The sequence below is a fragment of the Mustela erminea genome, chromosome 4 (genome assembly GCF_009829155.1).
Source record: "Mustela erminea isolate mMusErm1 chromosome 4, mMusErm1.Pri, whole genome shotgun sequence".
Lineage (NCBI taxonomy): Eukaryota > Metazoa > Chordata > Mammalia > Carnivora > Mustelidae > Mustela > Mustela erminea.
Genome location: NC_045617.1, coordinates 60,242,669 through 60,263,072, shown reverse-complemented (window position 1 = coordinate 60,263,072; position 20,404 = coordinate 60,242,669). Strand labels below are relative to the sequence as shown.

General features: G+C 33.8%; 1 protein-coding gene across 1 annotated transcript in view; it reads left to right on the top strand.

Moving 5' to 3' along the window:
* VTA1 (vesicle trafficking 1) overlaps positions 1–20,404 on the top strand; it is a 62,891-nt gene that overhangs the window by 30,294 nt on the left and 12,193 nt on the right. The window contains exons 5-6 of the mRNA XM_032339359.1: positions 7,835–7,943; positions 19,670–19,843. Coding sequence (XP_032195250.1) covers positions 7,835–7,943; positions 19,670–19,843 — 283 coding nt within the window. The remainder of the gene's footprint in view (positions 1–7,834; positions 7,944–19,669; positions 19,844–20,404) is intronic.

The window sequence follows — 20,404 nt, the reverse complement described above, 5'->3', positions numbered from 1 at the left end:
AAGAAAATGTAGAAGAAAAGATATTTGAGGAAATAATGTAAATTTTCTAAATTGGATCCAACAAGTTCAGTGAACCCTAAGTAAGATAAATAAAAAACCATACCCGAGAACATTATATAGGCAAACCAGTGAAGTTGGGTGGTGGAAAAGAAAATCTTGAAAGAGCAGTCTTGGCAACCAATACATTATACACAAGGTAACACTGTTTTGAAGGATGGTTGACTTCTCATTTTTTGAAAAAAATGGTGGCAAAAAGATAATGAAATTGACATGTATAATAAAGAAAGAAAAAAAAGAACCTGTGAATTCAGAATTCTACTTCGAACAAAGCTATCCTTCGAAATGCAAAAGTAAAATAAAAGACCTTTTCAGCAGATTAATTCATTGCTAGCATATCTGCTCTAAGGAGCTAAAGAACTAAAGAACCACAGAAACAGTTTTTTAGGCTGAAGGAAATGATAACAGGTGGCAGCTTGGACTTAGAGGAAGGTGAGAAGTACACTGAACATAGTATGTAGATAGATACATTTTTTAAAAATCTACATATTTTCTCTTTTCCTTCACTTCTTTAAAAAGATATCTGCCTATTAAGTAAAAATTATTATACCTGTACATACTTGTTAAACCCAAAAGGAGACAGAAAAAGGGAAAGAGGGTAACAAAAACAGTAGGGACTAATACAAAACAATTAGCAAATTTTAGGCCTGCATATAGTTATATCAGTATATACTATATATGTAAATGGACTAACATTCTATTAAAGAGGCTTTCAGTCTAGATTAAAAAAAACAAGCTATAACTTTATATTGCTATAACTTTATACTATTTACAAGAGACACCTTTTAAGTACAGAAACACAGATATTTTGAAAATGAAAGGATAGAAAATACTTAATGCAAATACTAAGTAAACAAAATTCCAAGTGAACACATTAATACTAGACAAAGTAAACTTTAGGAAGATGTGTTAGTAGAAGTAAAATGGGACTTTGAATAGCAATAAAGGGTTCAGTTCATCAGTAAGATATTACAGTTATACATGTACACAAAATAAGTTTTAATTATAGAAAACAAAAATTGATAGAAATAAAAATACAGAAAAATTGATAATCATAGTTTGAGATATTAACACTCCCTCAATCATCCTTAGAATAAGTAAGTAATAAGTCTCTGACGGAGAAACATCGTGTCTGACACCACTTTTAACCAAGTCATCAAACATGACACAACCTGTATTGGGACCAACCAATACCATGTGCTTTCCAGTAAGATGAAGTGAGAAAGACAAATATCACTTCAGTGCTAATCCTGATAAAAATGCATAATCTGAACCTAATCACGAGGAAATATCAGACAAATCCTAAAAAATAGACGTTTTACAATTAGGTTGACTTTTTTTTTTTTTTTTAACATGAAGGTCAAGAAACATTAACAAAGGCTGTTCAAATTAAAGACTAAAAAGACATGAAAACTAAATAATGCAAACTTCTTAAATTATATAAACCTTGGGAGGTAGTAACTATGGGGGACATAATTGGAACAATTGACAGAAGTTGTTCGGACTGCAGGTCATAGAATACTCTTATATAAGTATTAAATTTCCTGATTTTAATAACCATTGTATATGAGACTGTCATCGATCTTAGAAAATGGGTAAAGAAAGGATAAGAGGCACAGTGACTTCCAACTTAATCCTAAATGGTACAGAAAAAAAAGTGATACAATTTGCATATTAATATATGCATAAATGTGTATATATTAATGGATAGATAAAAATGCAAACACTTGGGGAATCTAAGTGAAAGGTATGTGAGAGTATCTTGTACTTATGGCAAAACTTTCCTAAGCTTGATAAAACTGCGTAAAAAGTTATTTCACAGAACTATATATAGAGAGAAGAGAACTATATATATGTATGTATGTATTATTTTATATATTTTTTAAATGTTCAATAAATCTCCATAGGAAATATATGTAATTTGTGACAACAAATAATTCAGTATTGGAGTCATTGGGGTAATAAATTTGTTGAATATGTATTTTTCAAGCATTTCTCATTGTATTTTGTCCATTGTTCTGGGAGTTAGAGCCCTTGTTGTTTATATACTATATTTGGGAGAATTGAGGAACTAAGAATATCTAAGTATTATCTTTGATGTTACCACCCAATTGGAGATAATTCCTTTCATTTGTATCATTAACTGCTTTGAAATGTTAATGAAAACTATGGATTCTCTCCCATGCATTTATGTATTGCATTTTTGCATATAATTCAGAGGGTTTCACTGACAACCTCAGCCCTGGCCACTAACCCTTCTTTGCAAGCCTAAGTCAAACTGTGTACCCAAGTATAATATTCGCATTTATTCATTAGCAAAAATGTTTTACTCTAGTTCAGTGTTTTTCAAAGTGTGGTTCCAAGACAACCACCTTCAGAATCATTTGGCTATTTGATTTTTTAAAAAAACATGGATTCCAGAATCTGCTGTTCTTTCCTTGATCATCAAATATTAAGCTCTGCTATACATCAAGCATGGTTCTAGGCACAAGTAATGCAGCAATGAGTAAAATCCCTGCCCTCATGGGAATCTCAGTCTTCTGGTGGAGACAGTGAGCAAATTAATACATCAAAATGTCTAGTATGTCAGATGATAAGTACCATAGCAAAACTCAAGGTAGGGTTAGGAAAGTTCATTTCAGTAGGGTGGTTGGGAATGGCTTCACTGAGAAGCAACATTTTAGCAATGCCCTTGAAGAAGATAAGAGAATGAAATGTAAAGATGTTCAGGAAGAGAACATCTTTGTCTTCGTAAGACAAAGTGCAAACCGTTTGAGGTAGTAAAGAGGGTCTATTCAAGTTTAAGAAGTATCAGTGAAGATAGTATAGTTGAATCTGGAGTGAGAGAGGAGACTGATAGGAGGTAAGGGTGAGGAGGAGTTCAGCTAGAATTGATGGAATTTAAGTGCTATTTTTAAAGCATTTCATAAATTAAAGTATTTCTAGTGGTCAAGGATGGAAGTAAGTTGGCCCATTAGTTCATTTTTAAATAATCAGAGTGAAAGGTAATACTGGCTGAGATCAAAATTTGCAGTAGGAAAGGTGCTGAGAAGTAGTTGGACTCTGAAAGTATTTTGAATGGAGAGTGGACAGACTTTAAAAGATTTGTTGGTAGATTATAAGAGAAATACAGGACTAAAAATAACTCCAGTGATTTGGGCTTGAACAACTGCAAGAATGCCATGTACTGACATGGGGAAGAACAAATTTAGTGGGAAAAGATCAGAAGTTGCTGTTGAACTCTGAATGCTTTGAACTATCAGGTGTACAGTAAATTGTTGAGATGAATCAAAAGTTCACAAGAGAAAACTGAGCAGAGAATATGAATTTGAGATTTGGAGCATAGGATGATACTTAAAACCATTACACTGAACAAGATCAGCCAGGTAAAGTGTTAGAAGAGAAGAGGAGAAGTCAAAGAACTGAAGCCTGTGGAGGGTTCCCCACTTTGTAGATAAAAAGAATCAGGAGCACCCAGCAAGGCAAAAACAAAACAAACAAACCAAACAAAAATAAAAACACCCAGCAGACCTTGATAACCAGGAAACCCAGTGAAAGGACATTACAAGGAGGAGGAAGTGCTCAACTTTTCATGCCGATAGAGTCAAGTAGGATGATGTCCAAGTTTGGGATTTTGTAAGAGAGAAGTAATCTGTAACCTTGACAAAAGCAATTGTAGTGGAATAAACACTTGACCAGGTGGGTTCAAAACAAAAATCCAAGAGACAGAATGGTAGCATACTCTTTCAAAGTGGCGTTTTGGCATGATAATAGAAAATGATTTTTATCAGATTTTCCATAGCTTGGACTAAGAATCTATTTTTTTATTATATCCTCATGTAATTTTTATATGTACCGGGTTTGGGAACCCCTGCTGTAGCCTTTGGTTGGCATTTCCTAACCAGTCATTCTTCAGTGTAGCAAATGCACATGATTTAAAAATCAAATGAAAATTCTTACCACCACTGACTCTTGTGTCCAAAATTTGCAGTTGTCAGTGATTCTCATCAATCTAGTTACAAAACAGGAACTTAGAGGCCACGGACAAAAGTAAAAGTTCTTTTTGTAATTCCTGTTTCCCAGAAAGGATGTCTAATCAGCCAAAAGGAGTTAAAAGATCTCAAAAATATTGACATCTTGAAATTTTCCTCTTCAAATATTCTTTGATATCTAGCATCCTTTATTTTAAAGAAAACAAAATTAAAAAGCAAATTAGTTTTGAGTACAGCTGCCAAAATTTTCTGTGAAGTATTATAAGTTCCAGTTTGTGGTGGTGTCTTGAAAATAGTACGGAATAAAAAATAAACAGTTGTATTGATTTATTGTCTGGGGAAATTTTGTAAAATGTATTTACTAAAATGAAGCCATCTCACGTTAGAGTAATGTTTTTAAACTTCACATACTAAGGAAGGAACTCAGCATTGTTTATACATCTTTACCCTGTTTTTTACTGTGAAATTAGGAATGAAGGAACCTCCTAAAGTTATCATAATGCAACTTAACCCAGCTTAGTCTTTAGATGGTGTTAAATTATTTTGAGCCAAGAAAAATCTGCCCTATTTTTAAAGGTCCCAAAGGAAGGCAAATTAAACTTTCCTAAGCAGTTTATTCATTTTCTTTCAAAAGGGTCCTCTTTATATATACCAAATTATAGCCTCTATTAATATGCATTAAGTAGCTGACCTTTTAAAGCCAGTTTTACCTTATTTCATATATTCCCATCTGAGTTACAAATTGTAGTGTGCTAATTGTAGCATATTAAGGTAGCCCTGAATGAGTGGATGGCTTCACTGCAAAATAGTGCAACTTTGGGTAAGTCATTTACTTTTATACTGCCATTTGCTCCTATTTATAATACTGGATTGCAGAATCCTAAGAGAGAAAGGTGAAGAAAATATCATAGACTTTAGATAGTACAGTGATGGAAATTATTGCTTAGCTTTAATTTTGGACTCCCAAAGTTCAGACCTGCCTGTTCATCGTGTTATCCCCAGCACTTCGGATCTGTAACTGACTTGAATAAATGATTAATTTATGTGCTGGTAGGGAAGTTGATAAGAGAGTAAACATTTGAACTGAGCCTAAGGAGACTCCTGTTGGAAGAGGAAACCATGTTTAATAGGAAGACTAGCAGGAGAGAAGACTGCAGGTGAGAAAGAATCTCATCTGGATTGAGGGGAGATAGTAGGAAGTAGAGTAGACTGAAACAGTATCCACAGTGTGGAAGGCCTTCAGTTCTAGGTTAAACTGTATTTACTTCATTGACCCAGTATTTTAATATCTCAGAGCCTTGTGACCTGCCTAAATTTCAAGGTTTATTATGAGAACCAATTAAGAGAAAAATGTGTAAGTGCTTCAGAGCCTGTAAGGTACTATAAACATGCTGGTCCACAACTTTACTCTTGGATTTATCTTCCTTACTCAGCTGGTCCCTGGTATGTCTATTCCACCTGTGGCAAATTTACTTTTTCACCTTCATTCTCTAAATACCTCATTTACTTCTGCCCTTCTTCCTTTGCTTGTTCTTTTACTTCTCTCCACGATAGTCTTACTACTACTTTCTATCCCATTCCGTAAGACCAAGCTAACATACCATTTTACTTTATCAGCTGTCCATTATTGTGGACTTACCAAAGAAACAAGTTCAGTACTTTCTACCTACTATATTTTTATAGTACTGTTGTTTTGTATTTTAAATCTCTATCCATAACAAGATGATCAGCTCTCTAAGGGCAGAAGTCAGTGTATTGACTTGTTTTATATCTCCCTTTTGCCTATCTTAGGTCTTAACTAAAAGCAATTATTTATGAAGCATAAAAAATGTTGAGATTATTTATATCTTAGGTTTTCCCAAAAAATAGGGAAACTATAAATCACTGAAAACTTGAAGTAATTCCCTTCACTAGTTAAGTGGCTTTCCTAGTACTTAATTATATAAAAACATAATTCATATTTAAAATTGTATTGCATGGAGTACTGGATGTAGTACATAAACAGTGAATCTTAGAACACTGAAAAAATAAAATAAAATTTTAAAAAATAAATAAAATAAAAATAAAATTGTATGTGAATCCATTGATTGAGCCCACCCATTTATAGTATGTGCTAGTACAGGGTGTGTAATTTTATCTGGAGATGAGCTAGAGGATTAGTAGCCAAAGACCGGAGGGAAAGCAGGAGAACAAGAGTGTCACAAAAACCAGTAATAGACAGTGTTTCACAGAGTTTGGAATGGTTCGATGTTTTGTATGCTGCTGAGAGGTTTGGTAAGATAATACCTACAAGTGTCTGTTGGATTTGCCAGCATGGAGAGGGCTGTTGGTGACATTGAGCACATTCCTTAAGTGAACTAACAACTTAAGTGAAGTGGGGGCTGGTACATGTGGGCTCACTGCCATTAAAAGGCATGGCACATTCAAATTCTCTGACCTTTTATGTGCTGAAAATCAAACAAAAGAAACTTTTTTCTCTCTAGAGTGAGCTGGTGAAGAAGTGAAAAGTTAAATGTGGATACTTCTAAAAAGTTTCTTTATAAAGTAATAAAGTAGAGTAAATTAAAATCATACCTGGAAGAAAATGGTAATAAGTGTAGAAAAGTTGTTTTTAGTAGAACATAGAGGAGGATTGTTTGATTTAAAAAAAAAAGGGGGGGGGGAATATGATACAAATTCAATAATTTGGGATTTGGGAGTTACTTCTTTTAGATTTCTGTGTACCAATGTGTAGTAGTATCTAGATAATTTTGCATAAGATACTCAACTAAGTATCTGTGCTGTATGCTGTTTTAGTACTTACCAGTGACTTAGTGGGTCTTTGCAAAAGGCACGTTGCTGTTGTTTTCAACATAATGAAAAGTGTCTTATCTAAAACTCTAATGTGCATACAGATTACCTGGGGATCTTGTTGCAGTGCAGATTCTGATTTACGAGATCTGGGATGTGTTGAAAGATTCTGCATTTCTAACAAGTCGCCAGTTCATACCATTCCCTGAGTATCATAAATGTCAATTAAAAAATATAAACTAAAAATTACCCCTCCAAAACTCTTACAGATTTTACTTTTTTATATTTTTGAGGCGGATTTTTGTCTTAATCTTATAGTGTATAGCATAAATTTTGAGGCAGAAAAGAAGAAAAGGCAACTAACAGGTTCTTTACTGATATTTTCAGTTCTTACAACAACCCCACGAGGTATTATTTTCCCCTTTTTGGAATTGAGGTAACTGAGATTCAGAGCTGGTAAGTAGCATGCTATAGGGTTAGAAGGTCAGGTTTGCTTAGCTATCTGTCTAGTGTTTGTTTTAGCCACTGCATCATCTTCGTTTTCCTTTTGTTTTCACAGATGTGTTTTTATATATTTGTACAGATCCATTTTTTCTCTCTTTGGTGGAAATAGCTCAGTCCACTGTATATCTTTATATTAATTTTGGAATTCCCTCATTTAGCCTAGTTCTTCCCTGTGCATAAGATTCACAGGTTTTGCTGATGGACATTCTCATATTTCCATTGCAGACCTTTTCTGAAGTACAGAATCATAAGCGAGAACTAGGTATGTGCTTGAGGAAGATAGCTTTTTATGGTCTGTTGAGCCCTAGACATTTGGTAGAATCCAGTGGTAGGATGGGGAGGTTGCCAGATTGTTTCAGAGATGTAATATGCAAAAATGGGTTTTATCTCAGAAATACCATAGGTTAATCACTGTATCTTTTTATTTGACTTCTTACTAGAATTTATTATTGATATAAAATTTAATATTGATATAAAAATATTCCTTCTAGAATGTGAAACACAGAAAATATGCAAGGTGGAAGGCAACATATATCCATAATTGTTTAAAGAATGGAGAGACTCCTCAAGCAGGGCCTGTTGGAATTGAAGAAGATAATGGTATGTATTTACTTATTTAAGTAAAATGACTTAGTAGAATCATAATTGTTCCGAATATTATCCATGATTTTTCAAAGAAACAGTACATTTTCTTTTGTTCCATCAGGTCCAAAATCCATGAAAATTAGGTGTAAAATAAATTTAGGGACAGTGAGAGATTAAGGCCAAACTGCTCTAATATCTGTCTTTATCAACAAGATGGCCTGGCCATCTCCTGCCTGTAATTAGATTTCATTCTTACATTGAACAGGTAATCCATTTATAGTTTATAAAATATTCCCAAACCACAAAGGACACTATTAATTTTTATGTATCTATTTGAGGTGAGGTTTTTTTTTTTTTGTCTGAGGGGTAGGTAGTACATTCACATGGTTTAAAATTTATAGGGGATATAAAAAAATATATTAAATGAATTTCTCATTTCCATCACATCCCTCATTTGGCCAGATTCTACCAAACCCAGATAAATAAATACTATATTATTTTAGTTTTTTTGTGTCCCTTAACAGATGATTTTTTATGAATTTACAAATAAATAGGAATACATAGCTTCCTTTTTTTAATACTATTGGTAATATAGACACTTCTGCACCTGATTTTTGTTTTGACTTAATAAATGCATGAAAGATTCACCATTACATAATAAGTAGTTTTGTAAAATTAAATTGTGAAAAAATAAGGGTCTTACCATTTCACTTCACCTTTCAGTTAGTGTGTAATTGAAAAGAAAAGGAAGGACCTTTTTCACTTGTTTTTATTGATTAGACATACAGGAAATTGACTATTAGGAGAATAATTACTGTAATCTGCATTAAAATTCTAGGTGATCTTTGTATTTTGTTATACAAATTTTAGGCATCTGTGAAAATGGTCATTCAGTGCACGAGTTTCTTAAACCATTTCTTAAAGGGTTAGATAATAAATATTTTAGGTTTCTAGTTCATGAGGTCTTGTGGCAACTTCTCAGCTGCTCTTACAGTGCAGAGGTAGCCACAGACAATATGTAATCAAATGAGCATGTCTCTGTTCCAATAAAACTTTGCTTAACAAAAACAGATAGCCAACCTGTTGGCCAGAGTTTACTGACACCAGCCTAATCCAGATCCTTAGATCTGTTTCTGTAGTGAATTTATTAAAAGATTTCCTAATATTGAACCATCTCTATATTTTGTAATAAACCTCATTTAGGCGCTGTGTATCGTGTAAGACTGATGAATCACAGACCTGTACCCTTGAAACAAATAATACAGCATATGTTAATAATAAACTTCACTTGGCTCTGTTTTGGGTTTTTTTAAATAGATTAATTTCACTACTACTCTATTGTTACCAGCTTTACATTGAGTAATAAACCTCATGTGGCTCTGTTTTTTGGTTTTGGGTTTTTTTTTTATTATATTGATGGATTCAGTTCTCTACTATATATTTAGGATTTTTGAATTGACATTCATGAGTAAGACTGGTCTAGTTTTCCTTTGGGGTGTCAATGTTCTGCTTACTCCATAAATATAATCTGAATATTTCTAGTATTTTTTTATGTTTTGGAACATTTTGAATCACCTTGAATCCTTTCCCTTAAATGTTTTCTAGAAATTTTTTTGTGAAACCAGCTGTTCCTGGTTCTGGGGATGACTTGTTGGCCCTACTCCTCCATGGGAATTAATCCTCTTGGATTTTTTTTTTTTTCAATTTTCTCAATGCCCAGTAAATGAATTTACACTGATGAAATTAATAATTTAGTTCTTATGGGCCATTTTAGTGATTTCTACATATATGTGCTGTCCTCACAGTTTTTCAAATGATAGTTACATTGCAGTTCTGCATGGTAATATATTGTACATATTAAGTATCCATAACAAAATGTAACAGCTATGTTGAATATTTCCATATATCAGTTAAGAATGAATGGGTAGCAAGCACGCACATGAAATGATGCTGAAATCTTTAGTCATTAAGGAAAAACAAATAAAGACTATAGCAAGCTATATCATACCTACTAGAATTTAGGGCTAAAATTGAACAAACCGATAGTCCCAAGTGCTAATGAGAATGCCAGGTAGCTGGAACTCTCACACATCACTCATGGGAGAAGAAAAGGAAAACAGTTTGGCAGTTTTTTTATAAAATTAAAAATACAGTTGACACAATATCTGGCAGCCCCACTTCAAGGTATTTTTTTACCCAAGAGAAATGCAGACATATGTCCATATAAAGCCTTATACATAACTTAACAGCAGCTTTATTTGTAATTGCCAAAAGTGGAAATAATTCAGATGCCATCAGCCACTGATATTTGCAGCAATATGGTATGGACTGATTTCAGAAGCATTATGCTAAGTGAAAGAAGCCAAACAGAGAAGGGCTACATATGTATTATATGATTGTATTCATACAACTTTCTGGAGAAGGCAGTGTTCTAGGGTCATAAATCAGGTAAGTTGAGTACTTGGGGTGAGCGAGGGTGACAAGGGGTTTACTACAAAGGAACATGGGAAAGGCTTGGGGATGACCAGAAGTGGTGGTTATACATTGTATAAGTTTTATGTCAAAACTGTATACCCAAGATGTGTGAATTTTACTGCATATAAATTATAGCTCAGTAAACCTGCCTTTAAAAGACAAAGGAGATGGGAGGAGAGAACAAGTGAGGAAGACAAGAAAACCTTCTTGTTCTCTTTATTATTTAGAGGACTGTTTAAAATGTTACAGTGCCATTTGGTGAAAAAGGTACACTACAGTTTTATATATGAATACTCTAAATTATTTTGCAGTTTGTTTTCTAGAGATGCAAGCTTTTATATGGCATTTCAAGTTTTTGTTACCTATTTGTGAAAAACGCTTCATGATATGTCCTTAACTAATGTTATAATAGTCTTTTTCACAAAGAATTTTTCTTACAGTCATTTTCTGTAATAAATACCTTGCATTCATATAGTGCCTTAAAGCTTACAAATCATTTCCGCTTATTCATACCCTCGGAAATCCCTTGGGAATAGTTTATGTTATTACTGTTGTACACAGGAGTAAGTTGAGATTCCACATGGGTTAGAGCCTGCCTAAGGACATAGAATCATGAAACAGAACTAGAACTTGAATCTCTGGCCCTCTTATTCTGAGTCATGTGTCTTATTGGTATTTTGTTTCTTCATTTTTTTTATACCCAGTGCCTGTGTTTTTTACATACTTCCTTTCCTACTTTAATACTGACCATAATCAGGAATGTTTTATGTCTGTCCTACTGTTAACAAGTGTCCACAAGAAAATACCCAGGATCTTCAGGTTTTAAGCAAGAGTCACCACAATGTGGCATCAGCCTACTTTACCAGTTTTATTTTCTGTTCCTCTCTTGTATTGTCTTGGGTGGGTCAGGTTACCATAACAAAACACCATAGACTGGGGTGGCATTCACTTTCTCAGGGGTCTAGAGGCTGGAAAGTCCAAGACCAAAGTGGAGCAGGGTTCTTTTGCTCTTGAGTGCCCACTTCCTGGCTTTCAGACATCAGCCTTCTCTTTGTTCGCATATGACCGAGAGAGAAACAGATCTTTCCTTTCTATAAGGCCACAATTCTATTAGAATAGGACTCTACCCTTATGACTCTTTAACCTTAGTTACCTTCTGAAGAGCTTATCTCCAAATATAGTCAAATTGGTGATTAGGGCTTGATCATATGAGTTTTGTGGGGGCACAGTTCATTTCATAGGACCTATATATTCTCTTTATTATAGTCATAGATGTTAAGAGCTGGATGAAAAGAGACCTTCATCTCTTTCTCTAACTATAAAACCATTCCTCCCTCCTAAATTGCTTATCCTTTTTTACCTATCTGAATCCTGCCTATCTGTGATGTTTTCCCCTTTGTCTGAATTTCTGCAGAACTATTTTATGTATGTATATGAAGTCTTATAAAATATATAGCACTTAATAAAGTACTTTCATAGTTTATGTTAATATTTGTTATTTATGGAACGCTCAGTATTATCAGGCATTGTGCTAAATATTTTACATATATTAGCTAATTTAGTTCTCATAGCTTTTGAAGGTGGCTGGGCATTTCTGATCAAGCTCTAATAACTAGTTAATGAAACTCAGCAGTTGAACCCAGACCTTCTAATTCTAAAGTCTGTGCTCTTATTCTGCATTTAAGCAGATGAATTTTTTCCCTTCAACCAGTTTTACAAGAAAATTTCTCAGCCAGTCATTAAAATTATTAATTTCACATTCTCTTGAGACCATAGTACCAACATTACAGGGTACATTTCTGTGCTTCAGATATGATTTAGAGACCTAAATTTGGAATGAACTCCCACTTCCCAGGACATATCCTTGTTCTTGCATTTTTAAAATGTAATTGTTTTTCATTCATTTTTAAAGAAACTTATTTTTTTAATGTCATTTTGTCAGCATTTGCTGGGTACCAGGAATGAATAAAAGACCTGATCCTTACAAGAGCATACATCTTCACGGGGTACAAAAGTTTTAATAAGCAGTTATAGTACATGGTAATAAGAGATTGTGCCTGAGCTGAGTCTCAAAAGAGAAGTTGAATTAAGTTGGGTAAATGAAAAGGAAGGATGGTACAAATTTTTAAAAACAAAGCAAAACAAAAACACTTCAAAAGCAGCAGGGAGGCAGATTGAGATCTGGCTAAGACTGTAAAATATGTGTGTGTGGGGGGGTGATTTTTGAGAGTGAATTGGAGAAAGATAATTCTGCAGATTGTGAGAAGAATTCAGGGGCTATTAGTGATCTAAATTATAATAAAACAAAAGCCTGGGTGAGATATTGACATGGGGATAAAGAGAAGGAAATGTAATCAGTAGAACATAGAACACTTTAATGAGGGAGGAAATGGATGATGATCCCTGAGTTTCCAGCCTTTCAAAGAAATGACTAATACAAGGTAAAGAAATGACTAATACAAGGTAGCAGGTTTGGTGGGAAAAATCAAGAAAAGATACTGAGATGCTCATTTGATTACTACATGCAGAACTCCCAGCTGCCAATTATATACTCATCTAAAGATTGCAGGAGAAAATTCTGGGATAAAAGAATTTTGGAGTTGTCAACCTAAAAGCAAGAGATGAAGCCAAAGTAAAATGTTTCTTCACCCAGGGAGGGTGACTAGTTTAAGAACTAAGGCCAAAGATGAAACATTTCTTCACATTCAGTAATTACATTAAATTGGAAATTGAAGCTGAACCACTTCTCTTACCTGATGATATTTAAGTAACCTTTACACATACATATTTGTAGTAAATATAATCATATTGTACTTATCATTACCTTCTAACATCTGATTTGGGAGATATTTCTTGTATGTGGTTATACATATATTCTTAAATACACCATGCAAATAACATATTTTTGTTTTAAACATATTTGGCTTTAGTAGCATTTCAGATGTGTCATTTTAGATATATTAATATGCCTAATAAATAATCAGTGCTAATTTTTCTAGATATTCTTTCAGTGACTTCTAATACTAACATTTTCAACTTATGTCCTTGAAAGTATACATTTTAATAATTATCATGAACTCTTCTGTTGTGATATGGTTGTTTTAGGCTTTTTATAATACTAACTTAGTAGATAATTAAATACATATAATTTTTGTTATGTTTTCCAAAAATTAAGCTTACATGGAGCTTATAATTTCTTTCATTATTTTTAATCAGTTTTTATAGAGCCTCTAAGTAGAAAATTGGGAGTTACAGAATACCAGTAATCCTTTAAAATCTAAAGGAGAATATTTTCACTGTATGCTTTTTCAAAAGAACAAAATCTAACCTGGTAATTTAATCAAGTGTTAATGTCATAACATCTAACAGTGTCTGCTCATAAATGGTTTATGGCTCTAAAATGGTTTATGTCCTTAATCTGAATGTATAAGAGAAAAGTCTTTTTCAAAACCTTGATTCTTCTTTTCTGAGTATACCGTTATATTCTCTTGTGTTCTTAAATTAACTCTAGGGGTAAAATGTATTATGTTTAACAAAAGTCTAATTCTCTGTTATTCTGGAATTAAATTTCTAGTAAAACCATAAAAAGAATGGATATTACACCTTAGAGTAAGAAAAAAGGGAAAGATAATTCTGAAAATACTGCTGTGTGCAATTAAGTCATATTATCAAAAAGTACATAAGGAAACCATATGATTAGTATAAAAACAGTGTTCCAGGAAAAACATAAGGCTCAACTGAAGGGAATTCTGTTAACATTCAAACTCTAGGTTTACATGTCTGTCAACTCAGCATCTGCAAAATGATGCTATTTTTAAGTGGTTGTTATTAACCTATATTCAATAAAAAAGTAATATTTTTTATCATATTTCTACTAATTTAAAATTTCCCTCTTTGGGGAAACCCTAAGATACAGTTAACTTCAACATTTTTTAGTCTCAGTAAATATTTGCTGCTAATTAAGACCTGTAATTGCAGAACATAGGAGATATAAAATAAGCCAATATATTAGTCATCTAAAATGTAATCTTAAAGTTCCCTAATCTAATGTTAATGTCATAGCTTTTTACAGTACTTCCTCAGAAATGGTTTATGGCTCTACAGAAGGATATAATTTTATATATATATATATACTTTCTGAAGTATTTGAAAATGAGTTGAAGAATGCTCTTTCGCTTCTCAGTACTTCATTCAAATCTGTTCAGTTGATTTAATAATCTCCTTTGTGGCTCTAGTCCAGGATTAACCACTGCATCTGACTTTCATGTCTCCTTAGTTATCTTTAACCTGGAATGGTCCTTCAGCCTTTCTAGGTGTTTCTTGGCCCAGTGTTTTTGAAGAGTACAGGTTAGTTATAGACTGTCCCTCAATTTGGGTTTGCCTAATGTTGCCTCATAATTAGATTACAGTTACCTGCTTAGCAGAAATACACCAGGATGAGATTATGTTTCCTATGTCAACATTGGAAGGTTGTATAATATTGGTGAAATATTGGTCATATTAACTGATCACTCAAGTAATGTGGTATTCTCTGGGTTATTACACTTTAAAATGATTTTCTTTTTGTTATCAATAAGCTGTTTTGTTACTAATAAGTTACTGGGGAATAAGTCCTTTTGAGACCATGTAAGTACCCTGGTTTTTTTTTTTTTTTTAAAGATTTTATTTATTTATTTGACAGAGAGAGATCACAGGTAGGTAGAGAGGCTGGCAGAGAGAGAGAGAGAGAGAGAGAGAGAGGGAAGCAGGCTCCCCGCCGAGCAGAGAGCCCGATGTGGGACTCGATCCCAGGACCCTGAGATCATGACCTGAGCCGAAGGCAGCGGCTTAACCCACTGAGCCACCCAGGCGCCCCAAGTACCCTGTTTTTAATAAAAAATTACCCCACAGTCTTTAACATCTACTGATACAAATTAAAGTTTACTGTTTGCTTAGTATATAATTCAGTGACTCAGTGACTTTTGACACTCACACCCTCTAAATAAAAAACATTTCCATTATTCCCCCAAATTACCTCATACTCTTTCCCAGTCCATTCCCACCTTGAGAAACAACTGATTTAGTTGTTTGTTTAATCAAAAGTTAGTTCTGTCTGATTGAGAACATTGTGTAAATGGAATCCCATGGTGGTGTTTTGCACCCAACTTCTTTCAACACTGTATGTGTGAGATTCATTGGTGTCTTGTGTGGCAATAGTCCACTCTTTTTTACTGCCGAGTAGTGTTCTGTAGTATGGATGCCATAATTTGTTTATCAGCTCATCTGCCAGTGAATATTGTGGCTGTTTCTAGTTTGAGGTTATGATGAATTAAGCTGCTTGACATTTAAATGCATTTGGTTTTTAGACATACTTCACATTATATGTAAAGAGGTGGCGTGTGTTTCATCCTGCTGGGTCAATAACTAGAATAAAATTGTTGGGATATCTATCTATCTATCTATATAGATAGATTTTTATAGATAGACATTTTCTCATGTATCTATATAGATAGATAGATAGATAGATATCCCAAACCATTTTCTGAAGTCAGTGTACCATTTATACTTTCATCAGCCATGCATTAGAGTCTGTCACTCTGTATCCTTGCTAGCACCTCGTATCGTCAGTATTTTTAAATTTAGCCATTCTGATTCATATATAGTGGTTTTTCATTGTGATTTAATTAGCATTTTCCCCCAATGGCTAAATGATACTGAACTCTGTTATATGTGTTTACTGGATGTTCATATATATTTATTTGTGAAGTGTCTGTTTAAATCTTTTGCCCATTCTTTTTTGTTGTGGTAAATTATACATAACAAAGTTTACTATTTTAATCATTTAAATGTACAGCTCAGTGGCATAAAAAGCACATTCATCTTATTCAGCCTGTCACCACCATCTAACTCCAGAATATTTTTATCTTCTCAAATTGAAACTCTATACCCATTAAACTGTAAGTCCCCTTTACCCTATCCATTCCTAGCCTCTGGTCACCACTGTAATGTTTTCTGTCTTTGTCTCTAGGTACCTCATGTACATGGAATCAGACAGTATTGGTCCTTTTGTGACTGGCCTATTTCATTTATTGTAATGTCTTCAGGGTTCATCCATGTTACAAGATGTTTTAGAATTTCTTTTCAAACGCTGAATAATATTCCATTGTATGCCTATACACATTGTATTTATTCATCCATTGAAGAACATTTTGGTTGTTTCTACCTTTCAGTTGTTGTGAGTACTACTGTGACCATTAACAAACTTGACCGTTTTTCATGGGTTGTCTGTCATTTTATTATTGAATTATTTACAAATTATGCATATAAGTTCTTTGTTAGATGCATGTTTTACAAATATTTACTACTAGTCTATTGCTTCCCTACTTGTTTTCTTACCTTCTTTTAATTACCAAAAATCTTTAATCCTGGCAAAATGTAGTTTATAATTTTAAAATTTTTATGGCTACTTCTTATGTCTTATGAGATCTCTGTCTATCTCTACCTTAAAAATTCTTTCATATTTTTAATCCTGAAGACTTACCATTGGAGCTGTTACTTTTGTTTGTGAAAGACCTTAAATTTTTTCATGCATACAGTGTGAGGTAGGCTGGATTCAGGATTCTTTCCTCCATAAGGATAGCCTGTTATTCCAGCACCATTTGTTAAGCATTTTCCTTTCCTTGTTGAATTTCTTCGGTTCCTCTGTCAAAAATTCAATTAACCTTTTAAATATGATTCTGTTTCTGGATTCTATTCAATTACGTTGGTATATTTTTCTAGTTGGGACCAATGGCACACAGCCCTCCACCTTTTTACAATAAACCTTGGAGTCAGGTGGCATAAGTTCTCCAACTCTTGTCTTCTTTCTCAAGATGTTCTTAGCTATTCTATGTCCTTTGATTTCAACATAAATTTGGAGTAGGTTTTTCAGTTTCTATTAAATAAAAAACAAACTTAGGTTTGATACTGCACTGAATTTATAGATCACTTTAGGGAGAATGGGTACCTTAACAAAATTGAGTCTTTCGTTACATGAATATGGTGTATCTTTCCATTTATTAAGCCTCCATTAATTTTTATTGATTAGTATTTTGTATTTTTCCAAAGTAGAGATTTTTTGCCTCTTTGGTTAAAATTTGTTTCCAAGTATTTGTTTTTTTTTCATTCCCTTGTTTACTTTTAGTGTATGAAATATAATTGATTTTTGTATAATGATGTTGTATTGCACAACCTTGCTAAATTTACTATTCTGGTGGTGGTTTTCTAGATTTCTTGGGAGTTTCTTTGTAAATAACCATGTTATCTGCAAAGAGAGACAGTTATGTGTCTGTTACTGGATTTAGCTACTTCAGCTTTTGTCTGCTTGGTATTTAATAGTTTATCCTTTTACTAAAGCATGTCTGAGTCTTAAAGTATATAGGTGTTTCTTGATTTGGGTTTTGTTCATATGTTTGTTTAGTCTGTCAACATCAGCCTTCAAAATAGTGTTTGGTCCATTTAATGTAATTACTGCTAATCCTAGATTTAATTCTGTCATTTTTATCATTTGTCTTCTGTTAGTTCCATCTGTTTTTGTCTCCTCTTACAGTTTTTTTCCCTTCCCCCGCCTCCAGTGAGTTTTTCCTCTTTCTTTCTTTTTTTTTTTTTTTAAGGTTTTTTTTTTTTTTTTTTAGATTTTATTTATTTGCGAAGAGAGAGAGAGAGCAAGAGAGGGGAGAGGTCAGAGGGAGAAGACGACTCCCCACCCAGCAGGGAGTCCAATGTGGGACTTGATTCCAGGACTCCAGGATCGTGACCTAAGCCGAAGTCAATTGCTTAACCAACTGAGCCACCCAGGTCCCCCGAGTTTTTCCTCTTTCATTCATTATGACTACTTCTTTCTCTGTGTCCTTGAACATATTTATAGTACCCGCTTTAATGTGATTTTTTTTTTTTTGCTAATTTTGATATCTAGGTCATTTGAGAATCATCTTCCCACCCACCCACCCCATGTTTCTATTAATTTTTATTGTTGATAACATCTTGTAGCTCCCCTGCATTTTCTCATCTTCCTCTTCCAAGTTCTTGGTTCTTGTTCTAGCAGGAAGTTAACATGCCTGGACTCAAACATTGCCTGTCTTTCTTTCAGCTTTAAGGCTCTTGCTCTCACTAGGAGCCTCTAGAATCCCCGTGGAGTGTGCATGCATAGTTCAGGGTCATACAGTATTTAGTTGGGGTTTATACACACACTTCAAGGCTCACTTCTCTGCACCTCTTTCTTTTGCACAGATTGTTGAGTGCATGCAGGTGAAAACCCCCATGAAAGCAAACCTTACCTGATGAGATTTTCTCTCCAAAAGACCATCTTTACTCTAGTTTCTACCAGCTTTTAGTCACTTTCTAATGCCTTTAAAAAGTAGAGGGAGGGGCTCCTTCCCAGGACATATAAATGTTAGAGTTCTCTAATAATAGGAGAAAATTACTTTAGTGTATATAAAGTATAAATACATCTACAAGGTTACTTAGTAAAATGTGTATCTCGGAATAGATAGGTTTATTTTGGTTGATTAAAATTATCTACATTGAATATGTAATATATTATCAAACAAAAAAACTTATTTAAAAATTTGATAGGAAATAAACTGATTGCTCTCACTTACATTTTAAATTATGAGGATTCCCAAAAATGACTGTCATTTTAAATAGACTGTCACTATTTAATTTTCCCAGAGTAGCTTTCAAATTCAGCCAGTAAGATAGTATATTTTAAGTCTGAATTTCAGAACTTAAAAACACAAAGTCTCTACACTTAATCTTAGCCAAAAGGCCGAGAAGTGATTCTACACAAATTCTCTTATTATTCCTTTCTATGCAGGTAGCTTTGTGAAATCTCATTCCTTTGTTTTTGTTGATTAACCTAATACTTTGAACAGCAAACACATAGGTAATCATTTAATGGCTTGTTGAATGATGAATAGAGTAAAGGGCAGCTGTCAGAAAAATAGGCTATGGATAGTATAAATGTGACATGTTTTGCCAAAAATATCATTTATCATAAGCTTAAAGAAAAGATTTTGTAGAATTATAAAGTGTTACCTTGAAGTGACAATCATATTGTCAGGCACAATTAAGTGATTTAAGGAAAGAAAACAAAACTATTATTTTAAGAGCTAGAGCCTGCTTATCAATTGCATTAAATAGAATTGCATCCAAACATCTGTTTGTCCTGTCTGTATAGCAAAATAAGAATGTTTGGCGTTTTTCTTTCAAAATACCTAGTTTAACTTTACATCTATGTTATACCATAGATGTTGAAGAAAACGAAGATGCTGGAGCAACGTCCCTGCCGACTCAGCCACCTCAGCCGTCCTCTTCAGCTTATGATCCAAGCAGCATGCCATCAAGCAGCTTCACTGGGATACAGATTCCTCCCGGCGCGCACGCTCCTGCTAATACGCCAGCAGAAGTGCCTCACAGCACAGGTAGGAAATGAAAGCTTAACAAGTTTTGAACTCTCCTCTCATAAATGAGGACTGCACTTCATAGTGTGTTTATGCCTAAGCATGATGATCATAAAGCATGATAAGATCTTTAAATTCTATTTGAGCCCACAAAACACTGTTACATCCTTTTTGTTGAAGTTTGAATGTTAATTGTCCTTTTGTTTTTTTGAGGAATGACCAAACATTACTGTAAACTTTATATTTTTTTACTAAGAATAGCTTCTGTGCTTTTCGTGTGTGGTGCTATTTTCTCTTTCTTCCCGTCTGTTACCTTGCCCTTCACCCTTCACTGTTCAAGAGTAGCCCTGAGGTATGCGGGTCTTCTGTTATAGTATGTTTTGATCAGTGTCCCACTGTGTCAGCAAGATTTGATTTTTCTTGCCTTATTTCCTTAGGACCCAATCTCTACCCTAAACGTAGATACTATTAATGAAGGGAGCAGACATTGAGGCACACAGTCTCTGTAGCAGTGGAATCACAGATAACTGAAAAGAAGGGGTGTGGGTTCATTCTTTTAATATTATAAACACTTGACTGAAG